This window comes from Colobus angolensis, unplaced genomic scaffold, assembly GCF_000951035.1.
Source record: "Colobus angolensis palliatus isolate OR3802 unplaced genomic scaffold, Cang.pa_1.0 Scaffold19, whole genome shotgun sequence".
Taxonomy (NCBI): domain Eukaryota; kingdom Metazoa; phylum Chordata; class Mammalia; order Primates; family Cercopithecidae; genus Colobus; species Colobus angolensis.
The window spans coordinates 14,845,355-14,861,211 of record NW_012115043.1 but is presented as its reverse complement, the minus strand read 5'-3'; the positions used below and the strand labels follow the sequence as shown (position 1 = coordinate 14,861,211).

General features: G+C 36.0%; 1 protein-coding gene across 5 annotated transcripts in view; it reads left to right on the top strand.

The window, feature by feature from the left end:
* Positions 1–15,857, top strand: part of TCF12 (transcription factor 12) — a 389,423-nt gene that overhangs the window by 1,084 nt on the left and 372,482 nt on the right. For 3 of the 5 annotated variants that reach the window (XM_011940522.1, XM_011940526.1, XM_011940524.1), the window contains exons 2-3: positions 217–313; positions 1,333–1,405. In XM_011940522.1, coding sequence (XP_011795912.1) covers positions 239–313; positions 1,333–1,405 — 148 coding nt within the window. In that variant the 5' untranslated portion in view covers positions 217–238. The remainder of the gene's footprint in view (positions 1–216; positions 314–1,332; positions 1,406–15,857) is intronic. The other 2 variants (XM_011940525.1, XM_011940527.1) reach the window with 1 other exon arrangement.

Sequence of the window (15,857 nt, the reverse complement as noted above, 5' to 3'; positions counted from 1 at the left end):
TCGGGCCGCGCCGAGGAACGCGTGGATTCCGGGACCCGGCGCGGGCACTGAGCCCTCCCGCCCCCTCCTCGCGCGGCTGTGGGAGCCAGTCGGGGTCCTGGAAGTCATCCCGATGCCCCCAGCGCTCTTCCGTAATCTTCCCCAGTACGTCTCAGTGTCCCCTCACACACTTTGGGCCTCGGTGGTCTCTCGCTGAGCCCGTTTCCTCTGCCCTAGGACCTGCTAGAAGTGGCCGAAGATGAATCCCCAGCAACAACGCATGGCTGCTATAGGGACCGACAAGGAACTGAGCGACCTGCTGGACTTCAGTGCGGTATGAGAGCTTTCCACGACATCTTGGGGTTGTGCTGAGGATTAAAAAAAAAAAAAAAAGAAAGAAAGAAAGGGTGGGGGGAAGCAACGTGGGGACTAGGCAGCGTGAACTCCATCTGCTTGAGCAGTAGTTCTCAGGGCCGGAGTCCAACTCCCCCAAGTTGGACACCTGAACTTTGATGTAATGTCTAGACTTGCACATTTAAAACTTTAATGCCAGAGGGGTCATTTGATTTAACCAGTTAAAAGGAGAACAATGTAATTATGACCTTTGGTTGAGTCACCCTCCCACCCCGATGATTATTAGGGATCTTGGACTTTATATGAAGAAGTGTTTTTTTCTTCAACAGTCATCACCATTTTTCTCTCCAATGTCAGATGTAGTTTATGGTACCTGAAAGATGTCAGCGACAAGAAAAGTAGTCCAGAGCTAGAATTTCTAGCCTTCTGAGCAGAGTACTTTTATACACACACACGTGTGTGTGTGTGTTTGTGTGTGTGTATTATGTTCTTAATATGGGAAATGACTTAAAAATATCAACTGAAACCGAAGGGCCCACTGCTTTTATTTTTAATAGGTCTAATTCCTTTATTAACTGCTGTTAGGAGGCAGCACCTATACCTGCTTTATACAATTCAGTTATAATCCTTACTGTATGTAGTAATTTAATTGGCCATAATTCTGACTGTATTTGTATATTAAGATGTAATGTAAACGTAATGACATTCATTTAGTTCCACAGTAAAGATCATGGATAATAATATACTGTGTAAACTTAATAATCTTAGAATCTTCCGTGTAAATGATCGGGTCTTCAGAACAAAATGTAGCCATTATTTCCAATTAATTAGGAAATAGTATCACTCAGTGTATTTGCCTCTCTGGATCTGAATGTATCTCCAATTTTATTTTAACTTCCCTCCGAAGTATAATAACTGATGAATGACTTTTGGTGGACTTCTGTCTGCAAGGAATCTAGAAGAATTTCAGGACTAACATATATTTGGGTTATTTCGCAGATGTTTTCCCCACCTGTTAATAGTGGGAAAACTAGACCAACTACACTGGGAAGCAGTCAATTCAGTGGATCAGGTAAGATGATGTCTTAAACTAAAGTTATATTTTGGTGGTGTGATACATTTTAGTAGAAAAATAGAAAGTATGACATTTAAATATTATTGAATATATGTATATAAAAGGTGGAGTTGAGTCAAGTGATAATTAGTAAGATTTATTAATTTTAAAAGATGATAGTTCCCTCAGAAATCTGTAGGAAATCAGTAGTTTCGTTGACAATTATTTAAAATGTTAGTGGGTTAACTTTTCAAAATGAATAGAAACTTAGATTTATTTTTAAATACCTATTAGATGACTGAATTCTGTCCTATATCCAGATTACATTCTGATAATGTTTAGAGTAAGTTAAAGTAGATCTACACACTAGTGCTCTTTAAATTTACTTTCAATACATTTATGACTACTGTGCTCCATTTTAAAACATTTATCCCATTTTTCTTAAGTATGCATTTTTTCATTTTTTGACTTTTAAAAACTCATAGTTTAAAAATATTTTAGAACCAAGGTTCATTCCAGTGTACAAAAGCTGTAACTTTTTATTTAATTTAAATTTATTTCTTTGTGCTCAGAGATGAAAAAAGTAACTAAAGCTGTGACAGCATCATCTTAAGAAAACCAACTGTCAAATCTCTGGGCTGAAACTCAGTAATTCCTCTTTGATGGGTGCTTTTTATTTCCCCTGGTAAAATAATAGTTGATTTCTTAAAATACTGTGAGAATAAAACATCAGAAAATAAGATTAATTTCATAACCACCTAAACACTTCATATCACTTTAGATTCTAAGAAGTTTGTTTTTAAAAATTGTATACTAATTTAATTTACTAAAATTCATTTTTAATTATGAAATTACAGCTTGTGGGGAAAGTATAGCATGTCCTTAATCATCTTAAGTGAGTGAAATGAAGGCGTTTTTTTGAATTTTAAGTAGGTTAAAGACTAATATTATTCTTGATCAAAAGGACATCATGAAACGATAGCCAAGTCCCAACTCTTCTCTCACCTCCTTCCTTTTACTGGTAATCATTTGAAAGTTGTTACTTTTTTGTGGTGGGGGGAGAAAATTTAATAATTTTAAAGTTGTAGAAGATGGCTGTATTTCTTTACTAGTGTTGATACATCTCATTTTTGCAACTAATAATTCATTCTCAGGAACCTTCCAATTTACTTTGACCAATACATAGTAGATGATGCTTAGTATTTTTAAAAAATGAGTCATGATATTACTGTTGCCTACTGTTCCAGCTTAAATTGTGGTAAATATGTATAACTGGACACTCACTGATACAATAACATGAACTCCAGGAACTTGCTATTAGAAGTGCATTCTATTTTTAGAATAAAGGCAATTATATTTATTTCACTTTTTAAACTTAAGAAGGATTTATGTATTCTGTGAAATTAAAAAGTATATATATATGAACTGGGATATGGATTACAAGCATGGCATTGGAGCAATTTTTGGACTTTTAGTATGTTGCATTACACAAAGAAAAAATTATTTTTCTACATTGCAAATGGTCACCGTATTTGATTATTTGGAGTAGGAACTTTTAGTTTTAAAAGTTAGATTTGTTATCCATTGAAAGATTTGAACTTACACACCTGTATGCAGTGAACTTAGCAATATTTATCTGTGTGTTTTGTTTTAAATGCTACAAAAAGTTGTAATAAGCTGTGACTTTTAATAAATTAGTGAATGAATTTGAATTTGGGGAAAAGAAAATGGCATGTGATTTTTTTTCAAATCAAGATGTACTGGTAGATATAATTTTTCTGTGGCCATTTCTTAAAGGGAATGCCTAAGAGAAATTGGTATAGTAACATTATTTTAGTTATATAATTTATATTTGTATACCTTATTGACATTTGAATAATCTTCTGCCCTGATTTCAAAGGATATTATGTAATACACCCTAATGCCTATGTATTTGCAACTATTAAGGAGCTAAAGATCTGACTTTCCTTTTGAAGAGCTGCCGTAGTAAAGATGAGAGTTTTTTGTTTGTTTTCTGTTTTATCTTTGGAGTAATATTTATAAAAACCTCATGCTGTTTGACTTATGAAAACTAGAGTTTATAGTTGGGTATTGTAATTTCCTTTCTTATTTGTCATTTTTGAGGAAGACTCAATTTCACAGTGGGCTGTTTTTGAGAAACAATATATAATACTTTCAGAAACTTTTTTAACTGAAAGAATATATATATATACTATAGTATGTGATGTTATCTTTAATCTTATTGCTGAAGCCAAACAAATAACTCATGATAGCTGAGTTATTTGCGTGTCAGAAGTCACTATGGAAAAGATAAAGATGTGTTTACTACTAATTTGTCTTGAGGATCTGTTATGTTATTCCTTCATCAAGGCATTAAAATTTTCTTTGCATTATGGTGAGAGTGAATTTGTTCACTTGGTATGATGGGCTGTGTGAAGTGTTCCTAAAGTGACCTTGAGAGAAGCTTTTCTTTCTGTAGGAGAGAAAGGTGGGGTACTCTGATTAGGGCAGTGTATAGAAAGAAAGGGCAGTGTGTAGAAGGAAAGTTTGTTAAAAGGATTGACAACATGGAAATGGTTCAGATGTTTAAATCCATGTCCTCAACTTTAGGGTTTGAGTGTATTATGTCTAAATTGTGATTTTGGGTTTAGTTTTTAGTAGATTAAGTGTTTGTTATGATATCTGAAAATTTCCTTTGTTTTGGAATCCGAGTAGTAAGGGATGTTGTCATTTTGTAAGCCATCTGTAGATATTGAGCATCTGTCTAATATTTCTATCTAGAATGTCATTTTGACTATTAAGTAAAGCTTTACTTTTTCCTATTGAATTCGGACTTTTGTAACAGTATAGGTTTCTTTTTGCCCAAAATTTTCAGAGATAATTGTAGGAAGTATTTTCTGGCTCTTAATTTTTAAAAAGGAATACAGATTTTCATTTTTCAGTTACTGATCTTTTTTGGTCGGGGGGAAATTTTTAGATGTACTTACAGGATTTTGAAAATATTGACATAGGGCCAGAAAAATGAATTCTCATTAAATTACTCTTCAGTATTTTTATTTTTAGATAGTTATAGATTCATATGCAGTTGTAAGAAACTATACGGAGATTCTATATGCCTTTTACCCAGTTTCCTGCAATAATAGCACCTTGCAAAATTAGTACAGTATCACAACTAGGTTATTGATAGTGATATAGTCAGGATACAAAAACTGTTCTGTCTCTCCAGGGATTCTTGGTGTTGGCCTTTTATAACTGCATCCACTTTTCAAGTAATTTAAAAAAATGGTAAGATTACTAAATGCCTTCTTACCCTGTTAAATGTGGAGTAAGCTTTTCAAGTTGCCATAGCATTACTTCAACATATCAAGAACAAAATCAAGAGAAAACCAAAATTGTACCACTGTGGGTTTTTACTGAACTATAATAGAAATAGGAATGGTGATTTGAGAGAGGAAACCAGGTCTGACCTTTCACTTAAGGTATTTTAAGGTTATGAGTAGGGTGTGGTTCATATTATGTACATAATAGTGTTGAAGTTTATAATAGCTATAATTTGTAGTAATACGTACTTGTTAATATTGAGCCATGTTAGACATTTGCTTCAGGTAAGCTGTAGTGATTAATGAGAGTAACCACAGAGTTAGCAGGTGTGTGAGGAAAAATATATTTTAGGACAAATATGGTCTGGTATTAAGTGGCTCATTTAAGGTAAGAGGTAGCAAGGCAGTGTTTTAGAGAAAACCTGTATATGAAAACTCAAACTTGGAAAACATAAAAATTAGAGACAGGATTACAATCGTGAGTACTGTATACTTTTCAGGACAATTCCTGAACAATTGAAAAACAAGGTCGGGTGTGGTGACTCATGCCTTTAATCCCAGCACTTTGGAGGCCGAGGTGGGTGGATCACCTGAGGTCAGGAGTTCGAGACCAGCCTGGCCAACATGGTGAATCCCTGTTTCTACTAATAATACAAAAACTTGCTGGGTGTGGTGGTGGGCACCTGTAATGCCAGCTACTCAGGAGGCTGGGGTGGGAGAATTGCTTGAACTCGCTAGGCAGAGGTTGCAGTGACCTGAGATGGTGCCACTGCACTCTAGTCTTGGCAACAGAGTGAGACTCTTGTCTCCAAAAAAACCAAAAAAATGGTATTCTGCCCTCCCCCCAGCCGTAGTCATTGCTTGTAATGGGTTTGAAAAACAATTTGATTAGATCACAACATTTTAGGGGCTTGTTTATTGTATATAGTGAGGCATACCTACGATTAATATTTTTGTTTTCATTAGCCATTTAAACACAAATTCAAGTTTCTGTCTTCAAGATGTCCTTTGCTATATCTTTGAGTTTTTAGACAAGCCTTTTGAAATGGGAAGATAAAGATGAAGATATCCAGCCTTGACTATAAACAACTTTCAAATTTTATACTTATTTGGGCAATAAATAATACTGTCTTATTAAAGCCATATAGTCTTTTCTGCTTTTAAACAATTGGTAATCTTTCCCGGAATGTCATTGCCTGCCTAGTGTTGTCAAAGACTTGGGTAATCTCACTGAAAGAAAGTAAAAGTAACACTATTAGAAAGGCTCTCCTGAAAAAGAAAAAAAAGTGGTATTTCTGGACAATGTGTGGAATGCCTTTTTAAAAGATCATTTAATAAGACTGTTTTTGGGTATCACTTGAAAGTGTATTTATGGGTGGGAATGTTGAAATTGCAAATCTGAAGTGTTTGTGTTTAGGGAAGATAATGAGAAGACAAATATTTAAATATGTTAGTTCAAAAGACTAATGAATGACAGTCTCCTTTGTTAAATAGTTGTGCCATAAGTATCTCATTTTTATCAATTAACTACTTTGTATCTACCTATGAATTCTTCTAGCAGTTTTTGGGAAGATGGGAAATGGAGAAGGTCATTGCTCAGAAAAAGTGGAGACATTTCCCCAGGCGTGGTGGCTCACGCCTGTAATCACAGCATTTTGGGAGGCTGAGGCAGGCAGATCACTTGAGGCCAGGAGTTGGAGATGAGCCTGGCCAACGTAGCAAAACCTTGTCTCTACCAAAAATACAAAAAATTAGCCACGTGTTGTGGCACGTGCCTGTAGTCTCAGCTACTGGGGAGGCTGACGCAGGAGAATCGCTTGAACCCAGGAGGCAGAGGTTCCAGTGAGCCGAGATTGCGCCACGGCACTCCCTCTTGGGTGCACGGAGGGAGACTGTCTCAAAAAAAAAAAAAAAAAGTGGAGACATTTATTATTAGATGGAAAGGAAAATACTTCTCTTAACATAGAGAATGTCAACAAACACACATTATTGTAGTTTAAATTGAGTCCATAAGAAAGAGGCTCTGCTGAAGAGTCAGGGAACTGGCTTAAGGAAAACTCAAAAATGTTGAGTTTAGAGTTAAGTTGTGATGGAGATATGGACAGTGAATTAGGGAAGAGAAGAACTGGTCTTCCAGTTGAGGAATAGCATGAGGAGAGACCTGGAAATAAGAATTTAGTTTGATCCAAGGGCCTGTACAGTTCAGAGAGAGAGAAGCTGGTTTTTATTTGTCACCACTCCTTAATTCCTGGGGGAGCTCATATTTACATATTATCTGGAGCTGGACTACAGGTGTTCAGATCCAGAAGTTACCAGTGATTATCTGGGTAATCTTGGGCATGTTACTTCTCTGCTTCTGTTTCTTAATCTGTAAAACAGGACTAATAATAGTAGTTATCCTTATAAGGTTGTTAGGAGTGTTCAATGAGTTAATACATGTAAAGTTCCAAGAATAGTGCCTAGCACATAGTTAGCTGTGGTGGAGTAAATTGTTGGTGGTGAGACACTGAAATAAGGAAGGCATTTATTTACTTTGGAGGCCTTTATGCCAATCTAGCATGAGCTGGTGAGGGGTTGCATTTGATGTTAGTGTAGGGAATAGAAAGGAAAAATATCAGAAGTAAAGGATTGATAGAATTTGAAGGATTGGCTTTCTGTAGGTAAGAGAAATGACTCAAGATTGCAGTTCTGACATAATTGGAGGATAGTAATGCTGGAGGTAATAAAGATGCTGAATTGTTTTTTGCATTTTATATTTCACATGACCTGGGACTCTTCTGGCTAATTTGAAGATTTATGAGGGAAGGATGCTCACTAAAGATGTTGGTTAAAAAGAAGACCATCTTTTTTCTGCATATAAAGTTATTACATAGTCATAATTGAAAAGAAAATTGGAGAACAGAAAAAGCAAAAGGGGAAAAATTACCTTTATTTCACTATCCAGAGAAAATTGTTTATTTCCTTTTTGTCGTTTTTTTCTTATAGTTCTGTTTGCAAAGTTGGTAACTTAATGTTAGTTCATTTATGTCCTATTTTTTGTTTCACTTAATCTTCTACCATTAACATTTTCTCCTGTTATTAACTTGGCTTAAAATAGTTGCATGCTCTTAAGTGGAATGAATATAGCATAACTTAACAAATCCATTTTCTTACTACTTGACATTTAGGGATTTTTGTTAATTTGCTTTTTGATACGATAAATAATGTAGTACTGACCACCTTTTTGTGTGTGTGTATGTTTTTGCCCACATTTTGATTTCTTTTGGTTAGGAGATGCAAATTTTGTTTTTTGTGCCTACAAGTTAATAATTAAAGCTAATGAATTCCCTTAGGGAAGTGAACACAGAGGGAGATAATTTATCAGGCCAGGGATTGATGTTAATGGTGGAGTTACATGCATAAAATTAGTGACTTTGGTTGATTATTTAATGTAACAATACAAAATTATATTAGTATGTGAATGGAATGCATTATGACATTTCGAGCACATTTGTGCTTTTATACAAATGTGTTGTGTGGTGACTGGAGGGAATTCCTGTCATTCTTTGACCTGTGCTTATTGAAGTGGAGTGGAATCTAATTGGAGTCTTGTCAGTGAGAGAGCCCTTGAATTCCTGACTTTTTGTGAGAGAGGCAGTATAGGGTAGTGGAAAGAATTGGGCTCAGGAGCCAGACAACTGGATTGGAATCGATGACTTGCAGCTTACTAGTAGGATGGCCTTAGGCAAGACATTTAAATAATCAGAGCTATACTTTTTTCATTTGTGAAAAGTGGGTAATAATGCCCACCTACAGAATCCTTGTGAAGATTAAATAAGGTTATCTATATATTTTCTCCTACAAAGCTGCTTCAGAAATGGTAGCTGCTATTTTTGTGGTACCTTCTAATTAGTATTCTTGGTAATACTAATGATTCTATTAGAAATCATTATATAGCCAGTATTATAGCTAGTGTTTATTGAATTCCTATTATATGCTAGGCATTGTGTTAAGCAATTTATGGGCATTATCTCATTTTACTTTGGATAAAATGAAATGTTTTGTCTGTGGTGTTGGAAGTAAGGAAATACCCCTACAAGAGCAACAAATCAAAGTTGCTTTTAGTGCCATAAAATTGTATGAAGTCTGAGAAGTTATCAGGCATATAAGTAGTTTTGAAAAGTCGTGAAGTACCTAAGAACCTTAACTTTTCTTTTTTAGTTGATTTCTTCTTAATGTTATTGTTTTGTAGACTCTACTTTGTAGAGTGCAGAATAATGAAGAGAATGTTTACACCGTTTGAAACTCCTTTTCCATGCTTAGGTATCGCCACCACCTAAATGTAGTATTTTGTCCATATTATTTCTCCAGGTACTTGAAATTCTTTCTGGAGTAAGGCATAGTCTAAATAATTAAGTAAAATAAAAATTACCTGACTTGAAAGGATAGAACGCCTGGGAACAGGTTAGAGAGAATGTTAAGAGTCTCTAGGGTAGAGCGTCTTCACTTTTTTTCTTAATGGCAGAGAAGAAGGAACATAAACTCCCTTGGTAGCCTGAAGCAGCATGTCGCAAGTGAGTGGAAGAAATTGTATCTTAAAAATTCATGTACATTTTATTTTCTACTTGCTGCTACAACTATTTGCAGTAATTTAAACATGTTTTCATTAATCACTGAGTAAAACTGAATTTCTAAAGTTGCATCATTTTCAGCTTATGGTATTACCTTCCTCCTGTTTTGGTTTGTATCTTTAGGGGCAAGGGTCAGGATGGAATGGAATGCTGGCCAATCCTTAATGAGAACCCAACTCTAGAGCATATCTTTAGCTGTATTTTTTCGTGCACCTTTTCTTGCTCCTATAGAAGCCTGTAAAAAGGGATCATTACATCGGGGGAAACATGGTTTTGGTAGAAAGAAAACTGTTATTTTCATAAACTGAAACACAGATAGCTTTGTTAATAACATGACTGTTAATTTGATACTTTTTTCTGTTTCCAGCCAGATCATCCTGTAGTTTTTAAAGATACCCTTGACTTGGAAAGAAAATGTAATTTTTATAGAGAGAGCTTTGATTTTTTCCATGTTTAAAATGTGCTCTCATGTGTTCCAGGTTAAAAATGTGCTCTCATAAATGCTATGGTGAGTCATCTAAGCTACTGTAAGCTGCTTGGGGACTTAAAGATCACATTTAAAGATCACACAGAAAAGAAAACGGATTAGAGATTGGTTACTAATTTTTATTGCATTGGGTGGTGACTCAGGGATGAAACCTTCAACATAATGTAATAAAACAATTAGCGGTAAGGTACAGGACAGAAAATACTACCTTTTTTTTTTCTTAAACACTACCACCATAACTTACTATATTTTGGTTATTAAAATTGGGAAAATTTGGCCCAAGATGTCCTTTTGTCAGCTCTGTGGTATTAGGAAGGTGCCTGAATTTGAACTGAGGGGGTTTCTCCACGTTTGTGGTAATCTATGGAAGATCATTCTAGTTGCCAAATGGAAGTCTTTGTGGAGGCAGCCTCCCTCAAAAGTTGTCAGTTTGTTTGCTTCTGGTAGTTTTGCCTGTGAGCTATTTTCAGTCTTTAAAAATGAGCAAGATAGACTCATAATTACTCTTTCATCATGTCATTGGTAGCTGATACATGAACACAGGTTGGACCTAATATAATCATGGCTGCTCCAGTCAGTGAGCGAATGCGCTGCTGCTGTGGGCCAGAGTTGTGAAGGTTGGTTAGGCATGGCAGATCTTCCTGCTGGGAGGGAATTACCGTTATCCAGCTTCTTGGTCCCAGAGGCATGTTGTTGTTCTGAGGTGGTTGGGGATAAGTAAGTGTTTGTACCTTTGGAGAGGAAAAAATGCTAGGCTCACTTTGAACAGAAATGTGGTTTGGCCACAGGTCAGTTTAGAGAATCTGAGCTTATACGGGCCGTTGTGCCAAGGGTAAGAATCTTTGAGTTCTCCTGCAGGATCCTTCTAGGTTTTTCCTATTTGGAAACCCCGCTATATCTAGCCAACTTTGTCATGTGGTCCAGAGGCCCATTTACTAATCTGCTTGGTACTGACATACTCAGATTTTAGAAAATGTTTTTTAGTGTTAGTCCCAGTTGGGAATAAAGTTAAAGGGAAAAGTGTTTCATGTTGAATCTCTTGGTAGGAACATATAACTTGAAATGATTATAACTTTCCAATTAGGTAGGTAATTAGAGCCATTTCAAGACAGTCCTAAATATCCTAAATATCTTTTATCTAAGCATCAGCTAGTTTTTTTTTTTATTCTAGGTGATAGCATATTTTATTATTTGTCAAGATCCGCTTTTCCCTGTTAGAGATCCACAGCCCCTTATCTGCAATTTTGAAATCCAAAAAGATCTGAACCACAATTAATTTCAGCATGAAGTATTCTGATGGCAAAATCTGATCTTATCTGAAAGGAGGCCGTTGACATTCTCTATTTTCCTAGTTCCTGTGTGGTTGCCAGGAGCTGATTTGTAGCATATGACATATGTACCTATATACTATGTTTCCTTTCTAAAGTCTGAAAAACTCAGTTCTAAAACCCATCTGGCCCCATGGATTTTAGAAAAGGTATTATGGAGATCTGTCTGTCTCTCCTCCTCTCCCTCCTTCCTTCACCCCCCACCCCGGGGATTGTTTTTAGCTCACAGTAAGAACTTTTTGTTCTCAAAAGTCTAAACTAGAGACTTCATTATTTTAAATACAGAACAAAAAATTGTGGTGGACTTGTTTATATAAAGCAAATTCTTTTTGGAATATAAGCTTTTCAGGCTGAGTTTTATGCTTTGAGTAGTCTGTCCAATACATTGATTTAGGGAATCAAGATCTGTTTTGAGGAGAGAGAAGCTTTCTTATCTTTTGGGCCAACAAGTGTGCTGATACTTCTCTGATCAGTTAAAGCATGCAGAGAAATTTTCAGGGTACTATCAGGAGAGTAGAGTTCTTTTCATTTGGTCCCCATTTTGTATACATAAGAAGCATTATATGAGCTCTGCTACAAGGAAGCCTCAACCCTGACCATACTCTTTTGAATTCTGACTGAGAGCAAACAGTTAAGAAAATCCTAATAGTCATCTTCAAGAAGAAAAAGTAGAACCAAGATACTTTGCTGTAGGGAACACACAAAATCAGTCTTTGGTAAACTTTATTCTTTCCTTTTATATTGGTGAAAAGTTTTCATAGATTAAGTAGCATGATGTTTATTCCTGAAATACACTCATTACAGGCATCTTAATTAAAAACAAGTTATGATTCTGTTGAGTGTGAAATTTTCCTCAGGAGCTTGTTATTGGCTCAGACGCACTACTGTTTCATATAAACTATGAAAGTAGTAATGAAGTGGATAATAAACTAGTTTGCTGTAGTCTGTTTTGAGAGGTAGACCAGTAGGCCATTGACTTTTCTGGTGGCTTTGCAAGCCTGTTGCTTGTACTGTTGCTAGTGTTATTGTCTTAAGAACCATGATACAATGTTGAATAAGTAAATCCACTTAAAGTTTGTAGGGGTTTGAGATGCTGTACTGCAAGAACACAAAACATGCCATAGTGCCAGGGTCTCTCTTGCCTTCATATTTGTATAATCCCTCTTCTGAATCTTAAGAACAGTGCCTGTAATGAGCAGACTTTATTCACACTGAGTTTGACTCCGGAGACTTGCCGAATACGTTATAATAGCAGTAGGACTTTGTCCACTGAATGATTGGGGGAAGGGGAGGAGTCTTATTGTTTTAAAGCAAAATCAGTAAAGATAACAGTACTTCATAAATATTTACTCATATGCTATTTGCTTCATAACTCTTGTAGGAAGTTGGTAACTGTTAATTTTACAGAGGAAATAGAGAAATCAACAGTGAAATACATTTACCTGTGGTTTCTTATTGCCCCTCAGAAGTAGCAAACTCTAATCAGTTGTAGTTGCACCTGCACTGATACCAATCTACAAGAGCATGGTTTGTCTTGAGGAGGAATTTAGTATCTCTAGAAATCTTTGAAATTTGTTGTAATAAGAAGTCTTATCTGAGGCCAAGGTGACAAAAAGAAAAAAAGAAGTCTTAAATGGGGTACTGTTGATATTCTCCAAAAGTGCTTCAAGATTTATTTATTTAATTATTATTACTATTATTTGGGAGACAGCGTGTGGCTCTGTCGCCCAGGCTGGAGTGCAGTGGTGCGATATCAGCTCACTGCAACCTTTGCCTTCTGGGTTCAAGCGATTTTTGTGCCTCCGCCTTCCAAGTAGCTTGGATTACAGGCACCTGCCACCACACCTAGTTTTGTAATTTTTGGTAGAGATGAGGTTTCACCATGCTGGCCAGGCTGTTCTTTAATTCCTGGCCTCAGGTGATCTGCCTACCTTTGCCTCCCAAAGTGCTGGAATTATAGGCGTGAGCCACTGTGCCTGGCTGATTTATTTTTATTAAGGAGAAAACAGTATAATGAAAAGCCTCTATAAAATGGTTAATTAAGGACTTTATTTTTAGTATTTCAAGACATTAAATATAAATAGCTACAACCTAAGATATCTTTATAAAAGTGTAATTCTTTTTTTGTGTGGTCTTATTGGTAAGCTGTCTTTAGACTTCATGAGTTGGGAAGAATATGAAATTTGATAGTTGGAAGATACTGGAATATTCACAGCTATCATTTAGTTGAGGTCAGAGAAAAGAACGGTTGCTTCATAGTATGGACAATTTTTATTTTTTATTTCCCTTTTTTCAAAGATTTAGTGTTTAGTTATAAAAACAAGTTAAAGTGGATGGAAAATGTTTATTCCAAAAGTAGTTTAAAAATGTTATTAAACATACGGAAGATATTTTAACAGAACAGAACTTTTAATTCATTAAATGAAAGGTATTAATGCTAATATTGAAAGTGTTATGATTAGTTCATTTTGTATGTTTATTTAGAAATAGATTGGGCTGTTGTTAAAGAGCATCTGTAGGTATTTGAGTGAGTATCTACTAATGCACTGTTTTTTATTCTGTGTAGAATGGTTTGTTTAAGGTAGTGGAGAATATAGATACATTGTGGTGGTATATTTGAAAGAGGAGCAAAGTTTTGGTTTAGTGTTGGCTTTAGTATTTACTAGATATGTGATCCTGGGGCAGCATATTTTAACCTCTCTGAGTCTGTTTATCTTATGTCTAAGATGAGAACAATAAAAATACTGCCTTAGGGGGTTGTGATAATGAGCAGATTAAAAATTTTTATGAGAATTCTGAAATGTGGAGGTTTGTGGTCTGTACAGATATTAGTTCTTTTATTAGGTGGCGTAGCAAGTCTTGAAAGGGATTCTAAGCTTTTCATATACATATGGAGAAAGGGAATCGTCATGTAAAATTTAAACATTTCTGATGGTCAGTTATTGAAGATTAAATCAGGCGACTGAGAGGAACACTAGCCTATGGAACTCTTTATCATTTTAAATATTAATTTACATATTATTTTATATATAAATATGTATTTCGTCAGAATGAAATATATATAATATTTGTATATGATTCATCAGAATCTCAGAATTGTTCGGATGAGTCTTTTTGGTTAAATGGGGGAAGTTGAAGCAGTAAAGTAAAATAAATCCTCAGGCATATTCTTTGTGAGGATTCTGTTAATTATATTCCAAACCATAGAGCCCCCATATTAGTGCCCTTGAGTCCTTTATTCTCAGCTCAGTTTTTAAAATGCTTGTTGAGGATCTGTAGTGACAAGGTTAACCCCAGGCTTAAGTATGAATGTGTGACAGCTGAATAGTTCTTAGGAAGAGTCTGCTCTTACTTTGTACTGATAAGCAGTAATCTCAACAAAATTTTAGTGACACTAAAGAGTTAACCTTTTAAAGAGTTAAAAGTTCAGATATACTTTTATACTCCTGAGTGATGAGAAGAGGATGCAGAGATGAGGTTACGAAACGCAAGAGGAACTCTTGTCTGCTGTATGCTTGTGCTTGAAGCTAGAAAGTCTGAGACTTCGTCATATCCTTGAATGACAGGACTTGGAGCTGTCTGCTGATGATACTACTGTTTCCTGGTTCTTTGTGATTAGGACTTTGTGATGAGGATGTTCCTGCAGCATCCAGTATTGTCCCTTTCCATTTAGAGTGTTTGTCTGGGTATGTAAAACACCTGTCTTACCTTATATTGGGAAATATTGAGATTTTCCATGACTTTCTAAGTATATCTTTATGCGATTGTATTGTTTAGAAGTTTTCACATTACTTTGAAGAAGGGAATTGACAAATCCAAAGTAAGGAGACTATTGGGTTCCTTTGGAACCCAGTGCCAGTAGGGCCATTGAGGTAGCTTTGATGGAGGCCAGTGTACTTGTGGCATTCGTAGGAGCTATTTGCTGATTGTTCTTCAGAATAAGACATTAACTGGGTTTGGGAGAAAAGGGTTATGGGATGATTTGACAGTTGCTTGACTGGACTCAAGTCAATTCTGGGGCCTCTGTCTCAGCTTCTCCCTTTGTAATAATTCCTAATGCTTTCTTGAAGATCTACCTTAAATTGCAACGATGAGAATAGCTGGTAGGTGAAACAGCAAAACTAAGACCTTGGAAATGGATAGTGAGGGTTCTTGAATATAACTTCTAAAAATCCTGGGGCCAAGTGAGGTAGCTTTTTTTTCTCTGTAGCTAATTGATTGCTATGTAGTCTGTTGCTTTGCTACTGGACATTGCAGTAGTCTCTTTAAAGCAGTCTTCTTGCTGCCAGTTGCTCTCTTTTTCCAGTCTGTCTTAGTCTGCTCGGGCTGCCATAACAAAATACCATAGATTTGGTGGCTTAAACGACAGAAATTTATTTTTTCACAGTTTTGGAAGCTAAAAGCCTGAGATAAGGGTGCCAGCATGGTCGCCTTCTGGTGAGGGCTCTCTTTCTGGCTTGCAGAGGGATACCTTCGCACTGTGCCCTCAGTGTATGTGTGTGTGGGAGGGTCTCATGTGTGGTGTCTCTCTCTTTTTTTAAAAAAAATTTTGTTTCCATAGGTTTTTGGGGAACAGGTGGTATTTGGTTACATGAGTAAGTTCTTTAGTAGTGATTTGTGAGATTTTGGTGCACCCATCACCCAAGCGGTATACACTGAACCAAATACGTAGTCTTTTATCCCTCACCCCCCTCTCACCCTTTCCCCTGAATCCCCAAAGTCCAA